Source organism: Silene latifolia, chromosome X (genome assembly GCF_048544455.1).
Source record: "Silene latifolia isolate original U9 population chromosome X, ASM4854445v1, whole genome shotgun sequence".
In the NCBI taxonomy this organism is placed as follows: Eukaryota; Viridiplantae; Streptophyta; class Magnoliopsida; order Caryophyllales; family Caryophyllaceae; genus Silene; species Silene latifolia.
The window spans coordinates 112,657,202-112,681,723 of record NC_133537.1 but is presented as its reverse complement, the minus strand read 5'-3'; the positions used below and the strand labels follow the sequence as shown (position 1 = coordinate 112,681,723).

At 37.8% G+C, this 24,522-nt stretch overlaps 1 protein-coding gene across 1 annotated transcript; it reads right to left on the bottom strand.

Moving 5' to 3' along the window:
* Positions 1 to 18,770: 18,770 nt before the first annotated feature.
* LOC141618120 (uncharacterized) lies at positions 18,771 to 19,088 on the bottom strand. The gene has a single exon (XM_074435233.1). It carries the CDS (start codon positions 19,086 to 19,088, stop codon positions 18,771 to 18,773), a length of 318 nt encoding a protein of 105 aa, XP_074291334.1.
* Positions 19,089 to 24,522: the final 5,434 nt, after the last annotated feature.

Genomic DNA, 24,522 nt, shown 5'->3' with positions numbered 1-24,522 from the left:
CAACTCCGACTCAGACTCTGACTCGAATTCGTCGTCTTCAGATTCTCCTTTGAACATCTCTCCTTCTCCAGTAGTGATTTGAAGAGCTTTCCTTGGTTGTTAGTCTATTTGATTGACTTTCTTCATCCTTTCTGCTGATTCGGGCTAGTGTCAGTGATCAATGTTGTGGGGTTGAAATGGTCATCTTGAGGTATCATGGTAATAATCTCATCCTGCGCAGATTTGACGAATAAGTCTTCTCCAAATAGAAGGCTGACAGCTTGTTCGTCTAAACAAGGTGTTTGACGAGTTTTGACGGTAGAAACCATTTCTGAAGGGATGAAGTAGCAATCGTGGAAGACCTCGATTCCAGCTAGTTGTGTTCCCTTATAATGCCAAGGTTCGGGAAACCCATGGAATTACTCTTGACTCCCCTCCCTAAAGAAGTATCCATTTAAGGTAGGGTGATAGGGTTGCACCTGGATTCCTCTATCTTTACGATTTCGGAATTGGGTAAGCATTTCTAAGGCTTCTGCTTTTCTGGGCATGTATCCCAATCCTAATGGTATCCTTTGAGAGTTTTCTTCCTTATAAGGCGCAAAGGTATTCTTCTTGTGGGATTTAATGGCATTCCTGGGAAATATCCCTGGGTTTTGAGTATCTGGTTGACCACCAAATTGGAGTATGGGTTGAAGTATAGAGGTGCCAATTCGCTCTCTACGAGATTTATGCTCTGAAATCCTCCAAGCTCATATACTGGGTTTGTGACCACTTGGTTGCTTGACATTTTCTCTATCACAACCTTGATAAACGACGAAGTGATCGTTGCTACTTTGCCATCTAGTGGAATTTTGATCTTCTGGTGTAAGATGGATGTTACCGCTTTGGAAGAGTGAATCCAAGGTCTTCCCAGAAGTAGACTGAAGGAGGCCTTGATGTCCACTATCTGAAAATTAACCTTTCGATCGATTGGTCATGTTGCTATAGTGAGGTTGATTAGACCTACTACTTTACGATGTGTTCCATCATATGCTCGAACACCTTGGTTAGTTAGAGTCCAATCTGATTCTTTCATGCCCAACTAATGCGCTGTCTTTAGTGGTATGACGTTGACGGCAGAGCCATCATCTACCAAAGTCATTGGTACGTTCTTCTTTAAGCATGTGACTGTGATATATAGAGCGAGATTATGACTGGCGCAGATAGAAGGCAAATCCTCATCTGAAAAAGTAACTGGGTTACTTAGTTTAACAGAGTCTTGGAAGACCAAGTTGACTACGTCATTAGGCGTAGAGTTGTGCGCTATGTTCAGTTTAGCCAATGCTTGCAGTCAAGCTTGGCGATGAGGAAATGAACTTGCAACTAATTGCCACACTGAAAGATCAGCCTTTGTCTTCTGTAGTTGTTTTAATAGATGGTCAGTAGATCTATCTTCGCCATCATTCGGTGTGATGACATTGATGTTAGTAACTGGACCATTAACGGTAGGACAGTTCTGAAAGACATTTTGATATGGACGCCCTGAGCGAGTAAGGTGGTCTATATTTTGATCTTCGCTAGCCTTGACTATGTCCTCACTGACCTTGACTAGATAATGTTTTTTGAGGTATTCGTCTTCATCGTCATCAGTCCATATTCCGTTGACGATACAGAGTTCTCTCAACCTAATGATTTCAGCTTCCAGATTGATTATTTGCTCGACTAGATTGTCAACTATTGCGATCACCTCTTGCATCGTAGACTCCTGAGATAGACTTGGAGCTAGTGGCATGCTTCTCTTAGTTGTGGCGTTTGGGTCACGTAGGGATGCCACCACAGCTTCTAGTTCTGAAACTTGCCTACTTACACTCTTTGCCCATGCGATAAAATCGGCAATAGTAGGAGAGATGGTGGAATAGCTCCCTTCATTTTCTAATGCTTGAATCTCATTCTCGACTGGAGAAATGAGGAGTGAACAATCCAAGGTGGATTCTTCATCTGTGATCATTAGAACTCAAAGAGGATTCTGAGTATTGTTAGGTCGAACTCCGGGAGGTATGGGTAAATGACCATCTTCAATCATATCCTGGATGACATGTTTCAACTTGAAGCATCTCTCTGTATCATGTCATTTGCCTCTATGATATTCACAGTACGCACTCTCATTCCAGTATTTAGATTTCTTCTCCGGGTCAGGCGTAGGTCATATTGGTTGGAGCTTACCTTGTTTCATGAGCCTTTTCGGAGCGTTGGAATATGAATCACCAATGTTCGTGAATTTCCTTGGTGGGTTATTCTTCTTAGATGATTCGATAAGGTTAACCTCATCGGTCTTGCTAGTGGAGCCATAAGACCGACTCGTTGAACACTGATATCCGCGACCTACCATTTTGGATAAGAACCCCTTTCGGATTTCGTCTTTAATTCTTGTTCCCAGCACAGTCAAGTCTTTGAAAGACTTTATGTTTTGGTATCTCAATAGTTTGCATAAATAGGTCTCAAATTATCCACGAACTTTTCAACAAGAGTGGCTTCATCTTGGCGTTCAACAAGTTGTGTGCTAGTCTTCCTCCACCTACTTAAAAAGTCGGTGAAGCCTTCTTTCTCATTTTGGGTAAGAACCTCCAGAGTGCGCATATTGACTTGTGTTTCAGCATTATCCGCATATTGTTTAGTGAATTCAATTGCGGCATCATCCCAAGTTGCAATTTTCTTGTGCTCCAAAGAGTAAAACCATTGCTGAGGAATAGTGTCGAGAGATGAAGGAAAGATCCTTAGGAACATCTCGGGTTTGATGCCTTTGATAGACATATAATCTTTGAAGGCACGAATGTGGTTTAAAGGAGTTCCATGCCCCTTGAACTTTGGGATGTCAGTCATATTGAAGTTGGTAGGAAATTGAGCATTTACCGCCTCATACTTGCGATTATTCTCCCTGTAGATGTCATCTCCCTTAAGGTATATTAGTTGTTCCTCCAAGTATTGGAGTCGTTTTTTAGCTTCAGTAGGACCTCGGGGGGGTATGACTTCTTGTTGTCCAACAAAGGGTGGAAGGTTATGATACACGCTCATGTCGGGAACATCATTCTCTACAGGAGGAAGTCTAGTTTCTACAGCCACAATTAGGCCTTCAATAGCATTGAGGCGAGCATAAACTTGGTCTTGGCTTGTTTAGAGACGGACGAGAGCAGCTAGGATTAAATCATTACCATTTTGGGGTTGTCCATTAACGCTTGCGTGACTAGTTCCAGGCATCTTGGAAACTGAGGATAGGAGAACGATGATGAATCAAAACACGATAAACCATTTTAGCACACTTACTCAAAAAAGACTCGACTTATGAAGTGGGCGTGTGACACTGTGTTAAGTGAGGTTTGAAAATGACAAATTTTGAAATGTTTGTCCTAGGCAAATTTAGTGTAGTTGTAGGAGTGCTGACTCGAGGTGAGTTTTTTGAAATAGGTTTTGAGGCGCGTGTTTTGACTGGACGTTTGGATAGAGTTTCGACTCATTTTGCGCTATTTTAGGCCACTTTTGAAATATTTACATTTTAAAAGGGATTTTGATTTTACTGAAATCTCGTCATGGTTTTGTTTAAAAATGGTGATCACGTATATGATACAAACATTCATACAGACATTATAACAGTATGCTGAGTGCATTTAAAGGGTTTTGGCTTAAAAAAGGTGGGTTGCCATACCAAGCAATCAAACCCTGGTCTGTGAAGAGGTCCATGCCAAACAAGAGTAAGGTCGGTTCCTAGTCCATTTCCTCGAGTAGTGAAAGCCCTTGATACAAACAAGAGTATGTACCACGATATGGTTGACGTCAATCGCTATCTATCCTTAAGCCCATATAGGAATTTGGACCATCCAGATAGGGCGATTGGTCGAATGGGTTGGGTTAAGCCTAGGAAGGCCGAATAAAACGACCTAAGAAGGTCGAGTAATGAAAACCGACAACTGTCTTGTATAAATTATTCCCTAACCTTGTTGAAGTTTCATCCTGGGTAACACGTAAGTGTATGATCCCCAGCGTAGTCCCCAAACTGTGGACATGGGCCACGCTGCGGCGCGCGCGGAGGCCCTTGGGAGAAGCGTTGGATTTGTGGAGACGCCACCAATTTTTATGGGAAATTGGAACCGTTTCAAAACCTCGTGCCATGTCAAGACACAAAGTATTTACATGAACACTAAAAACTCGTTACCCTTAGCATTCTATGTCTAGAATGACTCTCGTGGATGCCAATGAACATGGATGTTCACAGAGATCTGGAGTAAGGGGTGAGGGTACGTATTAGGAAGCACTTTAATCGAACTTTTAATCCCGCCCGCCTCGATAGAAGCCTCTACTAATGATTAGGGAAGTTGTTCATGTTGGAGTAGTGTCCTCCACAATGAGTGCGTTTACATATTAAATCTCGTATAAGGAATATCAGGGATTTATTTATTTATTTGTCAGCTGGTCATCGTTAATCGGTAATGATTGGCTGACTAGAGTTTGACATTACTGTCGTGTGACGGCGGTGATCAGCTGATCCCTTTAGGTCACACCTATAGGATGACGCCCAAATAGAATTAATTAATTATTTGTATGAGATACAAGATAATTAATTCCTTGTATTATTTGACTTTTAATGAGTCACGTAAAAGTATTATTTGATGACGAGTTACGAACTCGGGCCAAGGGGATTTATTATTTAATTATTTGATAATTAATTAATAAATTTATTAATTAATAGTTAATTAATACGAGATGTGTATATAAGTTTTGAGGTGGAATTTATTAGCTATTTATATTTTACAAGAGGTTGTAAAATTAGCTAAATGGGTTAATATTGACACATTGTATGTTGATAATATGGTGTTATGATTACTTAATAGTTAAGTAGTCATTGGTAGTTAATTTATATTATTTAAGGGTTAAATAATTAAATTAATATTTAATTATGTAAAATAATTAAATATAAGACTTATAAGCATTTGTGGGGCAAATGTAGAAAACCGAAATGGAGCCATATTTGGTCCACTTAAATTCGGTCTTATGAGAGGACAACAAGTGTCCAATATGTGGCATTATGCCACTTATATTTGTCTCCCTTTTGTTACTACAAATACCCATTATCAATCCCACTAACTAAGGTAGTGGAAAAATTGAAGAAAAAAATTTTTGGTCTTGGTTGTTCTTCATTGTTGGCCGAATTACTCTACTACCATAGACCACTTTTTCCTTCTTATTTTTCTTCATCATCTTATATAAAACACACATAAATACCTACTAATAATATTATCAAAGTAATATTATTAATTAGTACATCAAATATACTATTACAAGGTTACTACTATTATTAACTAGTTATTAATTTTAGTAGTTTTTGGGTTGATTCTTGGATGCCACCAAAGGAGATTACCTATATTGGTAATTGGTGTTATTGGAGGATCATCCTTATTGCATTAGCACAAGAACAACATCAAGGAAGGAGTCCTTGAGTTGTGCCCATTTTGCCTTATAACAATGTAAGGAATTTTTGTCTTAAATTGGTTTTAGACCATCTCTTTTATACATTCTTTTGCATGCATGTAGATTTAGACCACTTTTAATTAACTTGTAATTTTAATATCATAAGATGAGTATTAATATGGTCTAAATAACTAACAAGTGGTATCAGAGCATTGTTAAATACATGCATGTTATCTTAAGACGATTTTAGCAATTTATGAGATAAATTAATAAAATTGATATTATGTTACTAAAATTCGTTTTATCACATAATATAGTCTTTCATATAAATAATCTAGTCTTAGGATGATATGGGACGAAAATTTGATTTTTGTTAAATTTTTCCATTTTTTATAACTTAAATTGGCATAAAATTGAGTAAAAATGCATTAAAATTAATTAAGAGTTAATTAAATTGTGTTGCATGTTAATTTTATGCATGTTTATTTAGAAATAACCACATGAATGTTCTATTTATGAGATAAGTAGATACTATAAATTAATGTGATTAATTTAGGTTGTTTATTAATTTTTATTTGATAAAAATGGGTAAATAATGGTTATTTTGTAAATAAATATTGATTTAATTTTAGGGCTTGAAATTTCTGAATTTTTAGCTCCTGGAAATTGTTTCAAAATGTAAAAAATTTTATTTTAAGTCTTTTCAATTTTTATGGTTTGATTTAGAATTAAATCGTAAAAATTGTCGCTTTACCGATTAAATTGTGAAATCGTTTTAAATAACTTTTAAAAACAAAAATTTTCACTTGCATGGCATTTTTGGTGTAAGACCAGAATGTTCATAGTTTTGAAATTTATTTTTCCATAAAATTTTATATTAAATGGAATTTTATATGATAATTGTGAATTATTATATCATTTGTGTCACAATTGTGTTTTAATTCCCATATAAATTCAAGATAATTGTTGAGAATGATTATTTTGATATTAGACCAGATTAGTATGATGATTAAGTCTTAAAATTGTTTTAAGAATTGATTATGAATTTTTATTGGTAAAAATTCCGTCAAGGCAAGCTCAAATGATCGTTGTTGGTAAGTTAGACGATTTGGCATGTCATTTTCCATAATGCATTTTATTATTCATTTAGATGAATGTTTTTTTAGAATTATAATTATGTAATTTTTCCTAATATGGCCATAGGTAGAAGTTGGTATTTCCCGAAATGTAAGGGAATATCGACTTGTTTTGTAATTAATTGCGATTTCGTATCGCCTAATTTGTAATTAATTAATAGTTTTTATTTTAATTTTATTACAAATCGTATAATAGGGTATTGTTATGTAATTTAATTATTAGTAATTAGATGAAGCTTCTAAAGACGGAGTTTTCATGAAGACGGTGTTTTCGGAAAGGTGTTCCGAAATCCTAAAGAAGGAGGCCTATTTATGAAGACTCAAGGTACCAAGGAGTTGGTTTCCGAAGTGTAATAATTTAAGTTAATTAGATTAACTAGGTGGCCATATTAGGACTTGTTTGTTTTAATTCTTTTTTGCATTCATGCCAAATCGTCACTACATGTTTTATTTTTTGTTGTTATCGATTTAATTGTCTAGCATTCACCAATTTAGTTCACTTAAAAGTGATAGACAATTAAATTGATAAGATCTCTCACATTTGTTTAAAATTGAGATTAAGCCTTACCAAATAATAGCACCTATGAATCCCTTCTTCATTAGAGGTAGGTTCGGATCACCGAGGTACACTCTTTTTACGTTGGGTAAGTAGGGTAATAAAAGTTATTACGCGTGAAAATTGGTTGGACTCAACGGGATAAATATGGGTTGAATCGGTCCACCGTGCCCATATTTATTCTGGGGCTAAAAGATAGATTTTAAGAAAATCCGTCAACCAAGAGTTCTAGTCGTAGAATATGTCAAAGTTGTTGACTCACCAAATTTATATAAATATGGGTTGAATCGGTCCACCGTGCCCGTGTTTATATAAAATTGGATCTTGGAATCATTTATATAATTCAGTGGGAGATCATTATATAAATGCGAACTTGTTAAATAGTTTCACAAGTTAAATATATCTAGACGATAAATGTTAATCTTTCCTTTATTTTCTTTGTAGTAATCACGATGGCTTCTACTAGTAAAACCGCCACCATAGCTAGAGATTCATGGCTACGTTCTTTTATGGACAAATATGTATTAAAAGCCGACGGTAGTAATTTTAAAGATTGGGAAGAACAACTTCGATTAGCTGCACAGTGATGGCAAATTACACTACCTTGTCGATCCCTCTCCCCCTTCGCCTAGTACTAGGGTCACTTTGATGTAAGGGAGGCTTTTACAAATAATCAAAAGGAATCATTCTTTGTTAAAAATGTTTTGATTTTTTCAATGGATCCGCTTACAAAGGCAATGTGTCAAGTTTCGTGATGCACATGAAGTATTCTCGAGGCTTTCAACTATGTTTTCACAAGCCCCGAGAATAATTCAAGATGACACATTGTTCGTTTCTTTGAGGCTAACCTCAAAGATGGTCAACCTGTAAGTTCACACGTACTTAAAATGATTGAGTACGTGGAAACTTTAGAGGGGTTGGGATGCAAGATCCCCGACGAACTTGTGGTGGACCGAGTGCTCCACTCTCTCTCGCACGTCAAGGGATTTACCCAATTTAGGGTAAATTACAACATGACAAACATGAGAAAGAGTTTACATGAGCTCCATTCTCTGCTTGTGCAAGCAAAGAAGGGCATGGGATTGAGTGGGAGTACGAGGAAAGATGTGCTTGCGATTAATGTGAAGGGGAAGAAGCAGTTTAAGAGGAATGCAGGTAAGAAGCCCGTTCAGGTGGAGGGCAAAGGTAAAGCAATTGCGAATTGCTCTACCAAGCCAAAACCTATAAAGGGTCATCCTCTTAAAGATACTTGTAATTATTGTAATAACAAGGGACATTGGAGACGTAATTGTACAAAGTTCTTGGATGACATAAAAGCTGGCATTGTGAAGCCGACATGTAATTTCTCAACCGAATCTTTTATGATAGACATAAATTATGCTTCAAATACAACTTGGGTATTAGATACTGGTTGTGGTTCTCACTTGTGCAATCATTTGCAGGGCCTAAAAAGCATAAGAAAGCTAAATAAGGGTGATGTCGATCTCCGAATGGGAAACGGGTCTAAAGTAGCTGCCGTCTCTGTAGGAACTTATGTACTTAGTTTAGCTTCGGGGTTGGATTTACATCTTAATAATTGTTATTTTATACCAACGCTATCTAGAAATATAATATCTGTATCTGTGTTAGACACATAAGGGTTTTCCTTTGTAATTAAAGACAAGTGTTGTACTTTTTCCCTTAATGGGATTGTATATAGTCAAGCTATTTCAATCAATGGTATTTATATTCTAGATACTTGCAACGATGTTTATCATTTAGATAATAAAAGACTCAAAACAGGTGATCCCGATCAATCTTATTTATGGCATTGTCGCTTAGGACACATTAACGAGAAGCGCATTAAAAGACTAGTGTCGACTGGTGTAATTAAACCTTTTGATTTCGAATCATTTGGTACATGCGAATCTTGTCTTCTTGGCAAGATGACTCGTTCACCTTTTCTAGGAAAAGGATCTTGAGCTAGTGAGTTATTGGGTTTAATACATACTGATGTTTGTGGCCCAATGACAGTCACTGCTAGAGGTAATTATGACTATTTCATTACTTTTACCGATGACATGAGTAGATATGGGTATATCTACTTAATGAGGTATAAAAGTGAAGCTTTTGATAAGTTCAAAGAGTTTCAGAATGAAGTAGAAAACCAATTAAATAAGAAGATTAAAGCATTACGATCAGATCGTGGTGGGGAATATTTAAGCAATGACTTTAAAGATCACCTTATAAACTGCGGTATTGTATCTCAGTTAACTCCTCCTGGCACACCACAATTAAATGGTGTGGCTGAAAGGAGGAATCGAACTTTATTAGATATGGTTCGATCGATGATGAGTCAAACAGAATTACCTAAGTCATTCTGGGGTTTTGCCATTTTATCTGCTGTACAATCACTTAATAAAAGTCCCACTAAAGCAACTGACAAAACTCCATATGAGATATGGAAAGGGAAAGTCCCGAATCTGCGATACATGAAAGTGTGGGGTTGTAATGCTTATGTCAAGAGCAAGTCTGACGATAAGCTTGCACCTCGTTCTGAAAAGTGTATTTTTGTAGGCTACCCTAAGGAAACTTGTGGATATTACTTCTACAATAGTAACGAGAACAAAGTGTTTGTGGCTCGTGAAGCTGTCTTTCTAGAAAAAGAATTTATTTCTAGAAGACAGAGTGGGAGAAAATTTGAACTTGACGAAGTTCAAGAGCCACAAACTGATATGACAATACAGGAAGATGTTCCTTCTACGTCAATCGGTTATTGTTCATTCGAACCTAGGAGGTCGAAAAGGGTTAGTCGCCAGCCCGATAGATACCTTGGTATTATCGAGGAAGATGGTGACTATGAGGTTTTACTTTTAGAAAGTGATGAACCCAAGACCTATAAAGCAGCTATTATGAGTTCTGACTCTAAGCTATAGCTCGAAGCCATGCAATCCGAAATGGATTCCATGTACGATAATCGGTATGGGACTGGTTGACTTACCTAAAGATGTTCGACCTCTTCGGTGTAAGTGGATATTCAAGATTAAAATCGGCATGGATGGACATAAAGATGTCTATAAAGCTAGATTGGTTGCAAAAGGTTTCACTCAGGTTCATGGTTTACACTATGATGAAACTTTTGCACCAGTTGCTATGCTTAGATCTGTTCGGATAATGTTAGCGATTGCTGCATTTCATGATTATGAGATATGGCAAATGGATGTCAAAACCGCTTTCTGAACGGGTTTTACGGAAGAGGAAGTGTTCATGACACAACCTGAGGGTTTTGTGGATCCTAAAAATCCTAACAAAGTATGCAAACTTAAGAGATCCATTTATGGTCTTAAGCAAGCGTCAAGGAGTTGGAATCATCGTTTTGATCATGTTATTAAACAGAATGGTTTTTCTCGAAGTATTGAGGAACCATGTTTATACATGAAGTTTAGTGGGAGTAAAGTTGTTTTCTTACTTCTTTATGTGGACGACATATTACTCATTGGGAATGATGTTGATATGCTTGCTTCTGTTAAGAAGTGGTTGGGAAATCACTTCCAAATGAAAGATTTGGGAGAAGCTCAGCGCATCTTGGGTATCCGGATCTATAGAGATAGACCCAAAAGGATATTAGCATTGAGTCAAGAAGCATATATCGATAAGATTCTTGACCGATTCAATATGAAAAACTCCAAGTCACATTGTCCTACTGAGCCTAAGGATATTGAACGCATGAAATCGATTCCCTATGCTTCCGCTGTTGGATCGATCATGTATGCTATGATGTGTTCTCGTCCTAATGTCTCGTATGCTTTGAGTATGACGAGTCGTTTTCAGAAAACTCCAGGTGAGAGTCACTGGATAGCCGTCAAGAATATTCTGAAGTACTTGAGAAGGACTAAAGATTCATTCTTAGTGTTTGGAGGAGAATCAATTACGTATAAGAGGTTATACGGATGCCGCTTCAAACCGATAGGGATGATTTGAAATCCCAGGCTGGTTTTGTCTTTTTGTTGAACGGAGGGGCGGTTTCTTGTGGAAAAGTTTCAAAGAGTCTATGATCACGATTCTACAACGGAAGTCGAGTACATTGCGGCCTCTCCGAAGGCAAAAGAAGTCGCTTGGATTAGGCAATTTTAGAGGGACCGAAAGTAGTTCCAATCTGAGGATCCTATCACTTTCTATTGTGATAACAAAGGGGCTATTTTTCAAGCAAAAGAGCCCAAGTCTAGTAACAAGTCTAGACATGTACTTAGGAAATTTCATGTAATTAGAGATTTAATCGAAAGGAAAGAAATTACAGTTTGTAAGGTTGGGATAGCTGACAACATCGTTGATCCTTTAACTAAGTCATTGTCTCAAGCTAAACATGATAGTCATGTAGTTTCGATGGGGTTAAGACGAATGCCAGAACTGTTGTAAATTATTTGATATGTAATAATCAAATATTGTATTTATTATTTCATATGTGATAAGTTACATTTATCGTTATATTCGATTTTATGTCCAATTTATATACTTTGTTTTCTCCAAATAGGTTGTAAAGACAATGTCGAACCCTATTAAGTGAACTGGATTAACATTGTATTTTGTCCCTAGTTACTTAATGAGGTGACGTCTCGGAGTGACTAGATTGTAAGGCGATAGATGACGGTTCGATCACATATTGTCATAGTGATGACTGGTCGATTACATAGGCATATTGTGAGACAATTTGTCGGACAGTGACCGTTTATAGAGTCCTTTCGTTGCTAGGTCGTGGCGAGGATTTCTATTTATTCCTTCGAGTCAATTCTTTAGACTGGTGACTATTTGTCTGAGTTGGTATGGTTTTCCGGTGGCTTTGGTTTTTGTTCTAGGTCGCACCGTAAAAGGAGGCCGATGAGCATTTATTGGTCATTGTGATCTCAGATCGAATGAAGAAAATAGGTCAACGGGAATGTCCTTTTAAGTCATATTTTATCTCAAGGCCACTCGAGGAGTGATGACGTGAATGCGTGGCCACGCTCGGATGAGATCTATAGTAGATTATCCGGTCGGGCATCATTCTCGATCGAGGAAACCACTTTATGATATGATCACGTGCAAGAACGACCTGAAAGACATCTTGCATTGAGTGGGAGATATTATTGGACAAGAGAATTGGTAACGCACACTTGTGTCAGACAAGTGGGAGATTGTTGGAGTAGTGTCCTCCAAAATGAGTGCGTTTACATATTAAATCTCGTATAAGGAATATCAGTGATTTATTTATTTATTTGTCAGCTGGTCATCGTTAATCGGTAATGATTGGCTGACTAGAGTTTGACATTACATGTGTGACGGCGGTGATCAGGTGATCCCTTTAGGTCACACCTATAGGATGATGCCCAAATAGAATTAATTAATTATTTGTATGAGATACAAGATAATTAATTCCTTGTATTATTTGACTTTTAATGAGTCACGTAAAAGTATTATTTGATGACGAGTTACGAACTCGGGTCAAGGGGATTTATTATTTAATTATTTGATAATTAATTAATAAATTTATTAATTAATAGTTAATTAATACGAGATGTGTATATAAGTTTTGAGGTGGAATTTATTAGCTATTTATATTTTACAAGAGGTTGTAAAATTAGCTAAATGGGTTAATATTGACACATTGTATGTTGATAATATGGTCTTATGATTACTTAATAGTTAAGTAGTCATTGGTAGTTAATTTATATTATTTAAGGGTTAAATAATTAAATTAATATTTAATTATGTAAGATAATTAAATATAAGACTTATAAGCATTTGTGGGGCAAATGTAGAAAACCGAAATGGAGCCATATTTGGTCCACTTAAATTCGGTCTTATAAGAGGACAACAAGTGTCCAATATGTGGCATTATGCCACTTATATTTGTCTCCCTTTTGTTACTACAAATACCCATTATCAATCCCACTAACTAAGGTAGTGGAAAAATTGAAGAAAAATTTTTTTGGTCTTGGTTGTTCTTCATTGTTGGCCGAATTACTCTACTACCATAGACCACTTTTTCCTTCTTATTTTTCTTCATCATCTTATATAAAACACACATAAATACCTACTAATAATATTATCAAAGTAATATTATTAATTAGTACATCAAATATACTATTACAAGGTTACTACTATTATTAACTAGTTATTAATTTTAGTAGTTTTTGGGTTGATTCTTGGGTGCCACCAAAGGAGATTACCTATATTGGTAATTGGTGTTATTGGAGGATCATCCTTATTGCATTAGCACAAGAACAACATCAAGGAAGGAGTCCGAAGTTGTGCCCATTTTGCCTTATAACAATGTAAGGAATTTTTGTCTTAAGATGGTTTTAGACCATCTCTTTTATACATTATTTTGCATGCATGTAGATTTAGACCACTTTTAATTAACTTGTAATTTTAATATCATAAGATGAGTATTAATATGGTCTAAATAACTAACAGTTCATATTTGATATGTTTCCAATTACATGCGTGCAATGCAACATCCACAGATTAATCCTAGCATGTGAATTAAACTATGTCGGTGAACAAATAATTAGCACTCAATTGGGTCGAAGTGGGAATTAGAATTAATTACATTTGAATAACAAGCGAATAAATCATACAATAAACAATAAATAAATAACGATAATTAAATAGCGATAATTAAAATTACAATGAATTACAATGATTCAACTCATTTACGTCAAAAATACACTCGAAACGGAAATTTGAAGACAAGAAAAAAAAAGTTTGAAATTAAAGTGACAAAAAAGGTCAGACTAAAGGTGATATTACGATTAGTAATTAATTAATACCTAATTAAAGCTACGTCAAAGCGAGAATGGAAGTTCAGGAACAGAAGTCACCTCAGAACAGGCGCAACATCTGCTGCGTCCCTTAGAAGAGGCGCAGCTATTCCTGCGTCTGTTCTTGAGTTGAGCTCTGGCTGTGAAGTCAGAACCGCGGGTAGTTAATGTTCTTTGGTATGTTTTATGATTTATTATTGATATTAAACTCGAGTGAAAGTGATTTAGCGGGTTAATTACGTACTAACATCGTCATAAAATCGATAAACACGATTTTTTTTTCGATAAAATGTAAGTATATTAAAGAAAAAAGCGTCACCATACAACAAATAGTTCAGTATTAGATGAGACCAATACCAAACCCTCGTACCAGACCAATACAAAACAAGACACGGCCCATTATCCGGCCCTCTACAACAAAAAGGAATAGAACCCTAATATTGCTTAAGACAACAAAACCAGATTCTCCCCCTTTTCATCCCAAATCGTCAAATCATTCATCTTCAAGCTTGAGATCAAGTCTGTTGAGACTGTATGCAATCAACCAAGTTCCTATCCTGATTTCCCATTAAAATCAGAGGAAAGCTCAAGATATGAGTCTTCATTTCCTTACTTATCAATCTCGTCAATTTCTGGGGATGTAAAACGGTAAGTTCGTGCTTGCTTTGATTCCGTTGCCTCCAAATGTGGTAAATACTTGCATTATAGAAGGAAATGCAAGTATCTTCAAGCTTGAGATCAAGTCTGTTGAGACTGTATGCAATCAACCAAGTTCCTATCCTGATTTCCCATTAAAATCAGAGGAAAGCTCAAGATATGAGTCTTCATTTCCTTACTTATCAATCTCGTCAATTTCTGGGGATGTAAAACGGTAAGTTCGTGCTTGCTTTGATTCCGTTGCCTCCAAATGTGGTAAATACTTGCATTATAGAAGGAAATGAAGACAATGTGGTAAATACTTGCTTTGATTCCGTTGCCTCCAAATGTGGTAAATACTTGCATTAATCACATTTTTCCACAGGTCTGATCCCGTCAGAGACAATCTCCATTTAATGGTATCATTGTGCGAGATACGAGTCCCTATCATCTTCTCAATGTACTAAAGAACCAGCCTACTGTAGCTCCACGCAAAAAAGAGATGTTGGATGCTTTCAGTCTCAATACCACATATGCAACAGGTATCATCCTCAGTAATACCCAACTTATGTAGTTTTTCATTAGTGCTTAGACTGTTATGATGGTAAATCCATGCTAGGAATCCATGCTTAGGTACCGTGAGTTTGTTTCATACGAGGGATGGCCAGCTGAGTTTGTCCCCTCTGAGTCCGATCATATCATATCCTCTTGCTATTGTATATTCTATTTCTGGTGTCCATGCTTGCTGCTGATAGGAAGTGAGAAAAGTTTCTTTAGTTTGGCAGATTTTCCTCCAAGCCTAACTCGAGTTATTGGTAGGATGATAATAGCCAATCCCTTCCTTTTATATATATTTTATTTACCCATTTGACCTAAAGATGCTCAGATTTAGAGGCAATCCACCATACCAATTTCCCCACAGCAGCTTGGTTCCACAGAGTGTCATTTTTCAATCCAAGGCCCCCTTCATTCTTTGGCTTACAGGTTTTTTCCTAGGATACAAGGGGAGATCTCATATAGTCAACGCCCCCATCCAATAAGAAATTCCTACAGATGTTTTCAATTTTGAGAATAACTCCTTGTGGTAGAATGAACATACTAGCCCAATAGTTGTGTAGTGTATTTAAACGAGTTAAAAACGAATAAAATTTATTTATGAAATCGGAAACACAAAAGGAAAGAAATTCGAAAGAAATTGATAATCTGAAAATAAACAATGGAAATATGTAAAAAAAACGAATTCAAGTGACTTGATATGGACAAATCGAGTCTCTAAGATCCGAGTTTGATTTAGTGACGAAAATCCGCAAATATCGATTATTAACGGATTAAGTCGAAAATAAAAAGTTATTATCGAAAGGAGTGATCAAAACATGGTTTATATACAAAGGAATGAGAGAAAATATGGAAAATAAGACAAAAAGAACAAAACCACTGAAACCCGAGGAAGAAGAAGAAGAGCAGGAGCAGCAGCAACCTCTGGAAGAGGCGCAGAGGTGCTGCGACTCTTCGAAGAGGCGCAGCTGCTGCTACGTTTCTTCTCGACGTATGGTAACTGCTGTTTCATAAAAATAGTTTTTAATAAAGGTTTTTAAAATAGGTTTTAAATGTATTTTTGACGCGAATCTTACATTAATTGGTACAAAAATAAAAAAATAACAAAAAGATGGGATTTACACCCTCGGACTTACATGTCTGGCGAAACGAGATTAACTAAGTTAATGTTAGTGATTGCTCGACTCGAATGTATGTGGAAAGTGCCCTCGTTGGAGAATTTTAGATTAATTGATTGATTGATGTGTAGTGGTCAAATTGGTCGGTTATGGAACGTGACTGGAACTCAGAATGATCAGAGCTTACATGGTCGATTGAATAAGCATGTAGGCGTCGAAAGCTTAAAGCACGGTCTAGAATGCAAAGGGAGAAGAGAAGGGCAGACACTCGCGTGAAAAATATGGAAACCGGAGGTCTCTATTTATACTAAACAATGTGAAGATTTTTGGAATGACTCAAACTTTGGAAAGAAATCACGGAAATATTCTGTAAACAGCGAAAATGAGCTGGAGAAGAGGCGCAGAAGCTGCTGCGATCCATCAAAGAGGCGCAACACCTTCTGCGTCATTTCCCAGAGGTTTCCTCCTGCGGAAGAAAGATTTCCGCGTTTCTATTATGGAATTGTGGTAGATCTATACTTCCTTATTCCTTAAAATATGATATACGGGATATATTTTAACAAAACATATAAAATTAATTTATGGAACAAATATTCGGAATATTCTAGAGCTTTCCGACTCGGCATTTTAAACGGTTTCTTAGAAAATGAAGCGGATTTAGGCCCGAACTCCAAATGAACTCTAATTACTGTCAAAACGACCGTATCAGCGCGTATATGACGACTAAGGGGTAGGCACAAGTTTTTGAGCTATCACTTGACGATAAACTTACGAACTGTCATATATCGTTCCGCGTACCAAATATGCGGCCCAATCATCACTGGGTGGTTGGTGGAAGGTGTAGAAATGAGGTATCTACAGATTCATGGGGCTTTGATTAAGTCGAGCCTGTGCTTGATCCGTGCCATGTTGGATCACTACATGGATACGACGTCGTCGTTCCACATGCAGTTTGGGGAGATCGGCATCACCTTAGAGGATTTTGCCATGGTGTCGGGTCTTCCCTGTGGCTTCTACCGTGATCAAGGGTTTGATCGACAATGTTTTCCTACACCAACCGGCATTATCCCTTTCTTGACCGTGAACTCTTACGTGAGGGACCACTTCAAGGTGAGGATGACCAGCTTTATTCCAGAGCCGTTGATGGGCCCCGAGGCAGAGGCTTAGGCTGACGCCCAGGAGGCGCGGTTGTGGTTGTGGTACTTCTTGGGTACCACGTACTTTGGGTACCTCCTTTCTTTTCAGTGGGTCTGACATCATTTCCTGTAGTCTAATTCATTTTCTCGGACCCTTTTTCACAGATCTGGCTATGTAAGAGAGTCGAGTTGGTTGACCCACCGAAGGCTCCAGATACATATGAGGTGAGAAGCTTCATTTCTCGTCACCGTCAATTTGCTACTAGGAAGAAGGAGCCTTTCTGGCAACAACATCTTTCTGCCAATGCTCGGTTACATGTTAGATGGTCCTTACCTTGGCTCTGCCTTACTGCAGTTACTGGTTTGTCTGAAACTGATAGAACCAGACATCTCACTCTTTTGGTCTTGGAGTGATCCACCCATATCTTGCCGGACCGTGTTCTTCGATAGGTCGGTTGTCAGCAACGGATTGCCGCCATTGAGCCTACTCGCGGCCAAGTCAAAGAAGTGACCCTTGCAAGGTGCAACACGTGGTTAGAGTCTTGGACTCGGAGGACTATTTGGCATATTTCTGAGTCGTTTGCCTCTAGCTTTGTGTCGCCTTCTTATTTGCGGTGGACTATTGAGCCTTATTTTAAGGCCCGGAGGGAACTTTATAAGGATGAAGCTACTGACCACAAATACCACAAGGAAGGGGAGAAGAACCAAGAATTCTTTACTGGGACGACCCCGCTTTCACCTAGGCCCGAAACAGAGACTGACTAGACTCCTAGGACTGACTCTTTGGTTTCAGATATGTGGAAGAGGTTAGGTCCAAGGAATGAAAGCGGGTTGACACTTACAGAAAGACTTGGTCCTCGACCTAGTGTGAAAGACAGACTAGTCCCTCGTGATGAATTGAAGATTCCTCCGAAGAAAAGAGCCTGAGTGATGATGGGTGAGACTTCGCCTCGTCCTGATGGGGTGTGCGGCTCGGCTGAGGGTGGCAAAGAGTAGTCTTCGACATTACTATTCACTATTACTATTATTGTTTGTGTGCTTCCTTTTTAGTTGTGTGTGATGGGCTTCGCCTGGAATAAAGCATTGTAATGGGCTTCGGCCAGAATTTAGAATAAATAAAAACTTTTTATTTATTAGAAATCCCCAGTTTCTGCATCAAAAATTTCATTTTTGTTTTACATGTTTCGGTTGTACTCTTAACTAAGAGTTGCCTACGTATCTGCTTTGCAACAGAATCAAACCGGGTCCGTAGTTCTTACATAAAATATTTCATGCAACGTTGACTAACAACTTATTCTAAAAACATTTGCAACTCAAAAATTATTTCATAACATTTGAGAATGAGGTCATCAAGGATAGTATTTCTTCAGCTGGTCCAAATTCGTAGGATTTGTGAAGTCATTCCCATCCAAATCTATTAATCGAACAATGCCTCCCTACAAAATCTTCTTTACCAAATAAGGGCCTGCCCAATTTGGTTTAAACTTACCACTCGGGTCAATTGGTAACAGAGCTCTTACCGACTTGCGAACCAGATCACCCTCACTAATTCCCCTTGGTTTTACCTTCTTGTTGAAAGCTCTCTCTTTCCTTTTCTGGTAGAGTTGGACATGGTATAATGCGTTTATACGCCGCTCGTCGAGCATGACTAGTGAATCATATCTTACTTGAACCGATTCTGCTTCAGGAACGTGGCTTTCCAGTAGGATCTTTAGGGATGGTACTTCTAGCTCAATTGATTGAACTGCTTCCATTCCATAAACTAAATATTACGAGGTTGCACTCGTCGCTATTCTGGTTGAAGTTCTATACCCCCATAACGAGAACGGTATCTTCTCTAGCCACTCCCTATAGTTGTCAGACATCTTCCTCAAAATGAATGTAACTGTTTTATTAGCAGCCTCTACCCCACCATTCGTCTGCGGTCGGTATGGTGATGACTTGTGATGCTTGATTTTATATTTTTCAAGTATAACCGTGGTCTCAGCTTGAAAATGGATTCCATGATCACTGATGAAGTTATGTGGTACTCCGTACCGGCAAATGAGTTCATTCTGAATGAGCTGTGCTACTTGCTTTGCTCTTAGCACTTTGTAAGACTTAGCCTCTACCCACTTTGTGAAGTACTCAATTGTAACAAGGATAAAACAATGCCCTCCAGTTCCTGATGGGTTTACCTTTCCAATGATGTCGATTCCCCAGGTTGAAAATGGCCAGGGTGACGTCATGGTGTATAACATAGAAGGTGTCGTATGCTATACATTTGCGAATATCTGACAATTGTGACAGTGCCTCACATACTTGCAACAATCTGTTTCCATCGTTCTCCAATAATAACTAAGCCTTATGATCTTACGAGCTAACATATGGGCATTCATGTGTGGGCCCACATTCGCCGTCATAGATTTCCTCTATAATCTTTTTAGCTGTTGGTTTATCGATGCATCGCAACAAAGCACCTTGAGCCGTCTTCTTGTACAATTGCCCATCATTGGTCCTAATGAATTGGGCAGATAGCATTTGCAGAGCACGTTTCCCCCGTGTGTCAAGGTCGAGAGGATAAACTCCTGTTTCCTTGAATTTCAAAATGGATGTGTACCAGGGTTCGGTTTCACCTTCTTCGGCATCATCGATTGCATTAACATAGGCAGGTGACGATCTTCGTTAGACACATATTGGCATACTATCTACGTGTCCGGGAATGTTGATCAAGGCAGCTAGTTTGGACAACGCATCTGCAAATTGATTTTCTTCTCTCGGGAGGTGAACATATCGAATATCTTATAAGTACTTTTTCAATTCTTCGATCTTGGTTTAATATAGGGCCAAACTTTGGCTCTTAATTTTCCATGACCCACCTACTTGATTGATCACAAGGGACGACTCTCCATGTACTAACAATTTCTTTACAACCAAAGTCAAGAGCACTGCGTAAACCAAGCAAGCATGCTTCATTTTCAGCAGCGTTGTTCGTGACATTGAAATCAAGTTTGATGGATACGGTCACGTGTTCACCCGTTGGTGAGATAAGAAGAATGCCTACTCCATATCCCATATAGTTCGATGCTCCATCGAAATACAAATCACATACGTCATTCTCGACGTGTACCACATCGTTGTCGGGAAATGACCAAGTGTCAATGACTTCTATTTCTTCGATTGGATTGTCGGCAAGGAAAACGGCAACCGCCCTTCCCTTCATCACTTTCAAAGGTGCATATTTGAGATCGAACTCTGATAACATGAGGGTCCATATCGACATTCTTCCATTTAGCACTGGATTTTCAAAAAAGTACTTGATCGGGGATCCATTTTGGAGTAGACACTCACACTGTAGCTAAGCATGTAATGTCTTAATTTCTTCGTTGTCCAGACTAGGGCCAAACACGTCTTTTCAAGAGGTGTATACTTTAATTCATAGTCTAAGAACTTTTTACTGATGTATTAAATAGCTCTTTCTTCTTTGACGACAGTTTGGGCTAACATACCCCCATTGATGTATCCGTAACAGTTAGATATAGCGATAACGGTAGCCCGGCTACTGGTGGGCTTAAAACTGGTGGAGAAGATAACACTTCCTTTTTTTTGTCGAACGCGGCCTAACACTGGTCATCCCACATGACGTGTTCTCTGACCATCAGTTTCTTAAAGATCGGCTCACAAATCATCGTCAACTTCGCGGCGAAACGGCTTATGTATTGAACTCTTCTCAGGAAACCTCGAATTTATTTCGCGGTCTCGGAATGGGGCATTTCCATAATGGATTTTATCATTGATGGTTCTAGTTCAATGCCACGGTGGCTAACGTTATGACCCAACAGTTTGCCATAGGTGACCCCGAAAGCACACTTGTGCGGATTCAGTCTCATGTTGTACTTTCAGAATCTTTGAAAGAATTTTCGTACCGCCCCAAGATGGCCACTACGTTCCATTGACTTGACTATCATATCATCGACATAAACTTCAACTTCTTTGTGCATCATCTCATGTAGCAACGTCGTTGCTGTTCTCTTGTACGTTGCCCCGACATTTATCAAACCGAAAGGCATTACTGTGTAACAATAGGTTCCCCATTGTGACGTAAATGTTGTCTTATTCATGTCTTCCTCTGCCATCTTAATCTGATTGTAACCGGCATATCCATCCATGAAAAATAGTAATGCATGATTTGCGGTATTGTCAACCAAGGTATCGATGTGAGGTAATGGAAAGTCGTCCTTCGGACTAGCTTTGTTCAGATCCCTAAAGTCCACGCACACGCGAACTTTACCATCTTTTTTCAGGACTGGCACTACATTGGCGACCCAATCTGAATATTCTGACACCTTGATGAACCCGGCTTTCAGCTGTTTATCAATTTATTCCTTAACCTTTAAAGACCACTCCGAGCGCATTCTTTGTAGGTTCTGTTTTACTGGTTTGAACCCTGGTTTGATCGGGATCTTGTGCTATGCAATTTCCCTATCAAATCCCGGCATGTCTTTGTAAGACCACGCGAAAACATCCTTGAACTCAATCAGCAGGTCAATGAACCCTTGTCTCTCTACGGAATCTAAGCTATTTCCTATCTTAAGCTCATGTGGTTCTAGGGTGGTTCCCACATTGATAGTTTCGGTATCTTTGATCACTAATTTTCTTTGGTCATATTCTTTTAACCCTCTAACCAATTGTGGAGGTGGTTATACCTCCTCTTCCTCTTCTTCAGCCTGTTCGCCTTCGGCCTCATTCTCAATGTCACTACTAAAATCATTATTTTCAAAAATTGAATTGCAATGTAAATAAAACAAGTCGTAAACAAACTAGTTCATCTTATTATTATTGATTTGAAAATGCGCATAGTGCACTAACATATCAGCAAACTGATCAGAGGTCAGTGGCGAGACAACAGAGGTACCTGAGACAGGCCCCGAGATACCAGAATTAGAAAGGGGTGCATTAAAAAGAAATACTTGGGAGGGGTGGCTTCGACACCTGACTCCTTAGACCCAAACTTAGGACTCTTATCAGACTCGGACTCAGACTCAGACTCAGACTCAGACTCGGAACCATCATCCAGCTTGAACATTTCTCCTTCTAAGGACAGTAGAACTTCTGGTCTGTGATGCAGTAGTTGTTGGACCATATAGTTTTATATTTTGTTTTGATAATGACAAGTGTGCTTTTTAATGTATATACTCTTTGCGCATAATCGTTTGTTAGTCTTTGCTAGATTTAATAAAGGTTACGTTTATAGCATTTATGGTTATAACATTGAGGATTTGTGAAGTATCATTGAAGTAATGTTATAGCTGCTTGTACTATAACATTGGAAGTTCTTAAAACATCATTGTGACTACTTCACTCACAAGTTTGATGATCACTCAAGCAAAAGGCATGATCAAGTCTATAAGAAGCTCAAGATGAAGAGCTTATGATCAAGATGAAGAGATGATCTTACTACTAAAGATCCCCAGGAAGATTAGCTAGTATAAGACGTCATATAATAACGGTATCTTTGGAAGTGATATTGGGAAGGTAAAGGTATAGCTATTTCACATATAACTTTACTTACCAAACTTAATGTTATAGTCTCTTATACTATAACTTTAGGTTGCATTTTGAAGGCACGATTTTAGAGTTTTAAAATCCATTTTCGAAGGTTCCAATCATTTATTTATTTTCGAAAATATGTGTGTATATGATGAAGATGAGATACGGGTTTAGTTAAATTGAATAATTTAAAACTATCCTATTGGTTAGTAAAACGACTTGTGGGTCGTCATGCTACCTAGGGCTTGCTAAATAATCTGAGTTTAAACCCGATTCTATATTCCTTATTTCATCTAGGGTTTCGTTTGAGATGGGCTTATGAGCCGTCCCTCATATCGTTATATCCCTTGTATAAGTAACCTATTAGGTTAAATCTAGAATAAACTGCCATAAGATATTTTAATATCTTAAACAATTATTTAGATTTATCCTACATACTTAATTGAAATATTTTATAGATTAAATTAAGGAAAGATAAGATTTGTTTCTTGAGAAATATTTCATCATGCCTCACGGCACTATTAGGGTTTTTGATCAAAACCCTAGTTGTCTTCTCTATTATATATACACATGTTCTTCATTTGTTCAAATTAATTTTTCGCAACTTTTAAATTCCTTTGCAAACAAATTGAGTCAAAATTATTTATCAAGTAATTTATTTGTTTTTGCATTTCGAAATTCTTACGAAAAGTCGTGCTTCAATTTTCTTATCAATTACATAAGATTACGTTATTAGACCATAGTACTTAATTTTGTTTCTTACTCGTTCAATTGTGTGAACACTTAGAAGAACAATGAAGTGCTTTCTGATAAACGCAAGTTAGACGAGTTAGAGTATTTAACGGTACTCGAAATTGAGTTACAATTAGAGTTAGTTGTACGAGTGGGTTAGTAATTTTGTAATCCGGAGAAAGGTACTAAAGTTATTAATCGAGAATAGTGGACGTAGGTTTCGACTTGTGAAACTGAACCACTTCAAAATCACGTGTGTCATTTTCTTACGTTCTTTATTTACGTTTTTCACCGTGCAGTTAATTAGTTAAAGTTTAAATCAATAAACTTTAAGTAATTAATCGTTTAATCACATTCATATAAGATACTCGAAAAAGTGGGCTATATTTTTAATACTTAGTTCTCCCCCCTCTCGAGTATTTCGGATCAATAGACTCTACAGTAGTAATCTATATCCACCCATGTTTTCTCCTCTAAGTACGACATCCTTCTTTCTGATCTAAACCACCACTGATGCCAAGCCTTGGTTACCTTGCTCACCTCTGTGGCATCCCACGCACAACGTGGCAATATGTATCCTACCATTAGGTCTTCTTAGAACCCCACCTTGTATGCGGGTGAGTTCTCGTCCGTGCCATTGAGGACTATGTATTTGGGATGATACTTGATGAATGCTAGATAGTTAGATGTCAACTTCTTCCTATTTTCCTCTCTCTCTTGCTGCAGTTTCAAGAACCAGGGTTGGGAGTATCTTTTGCTCATTACTCTGTTCATCTCTTCATCGATTCTTATTGCCGAATTTCGGATTGCTAGGAAGTTCACGGAAGTAGTGAGTTTGCTATTGGCGTTTTCCATTATTTGGCGTTGGTGCTTAAGATAACTCGAGATCGGTTTCCCCGTAGTGTCATCTGTCTCATTCTTTTGGAA

Excerpts from the sequence above, each read along its gene's own strand:
- LOC141618120 (XM_074435233.1), bottom strand. The coding sequence starts at position 19,088 with ATGGAAGCAGTTCAATCAATTGAGCTAGAAGTACCATCCCTAAAGATC.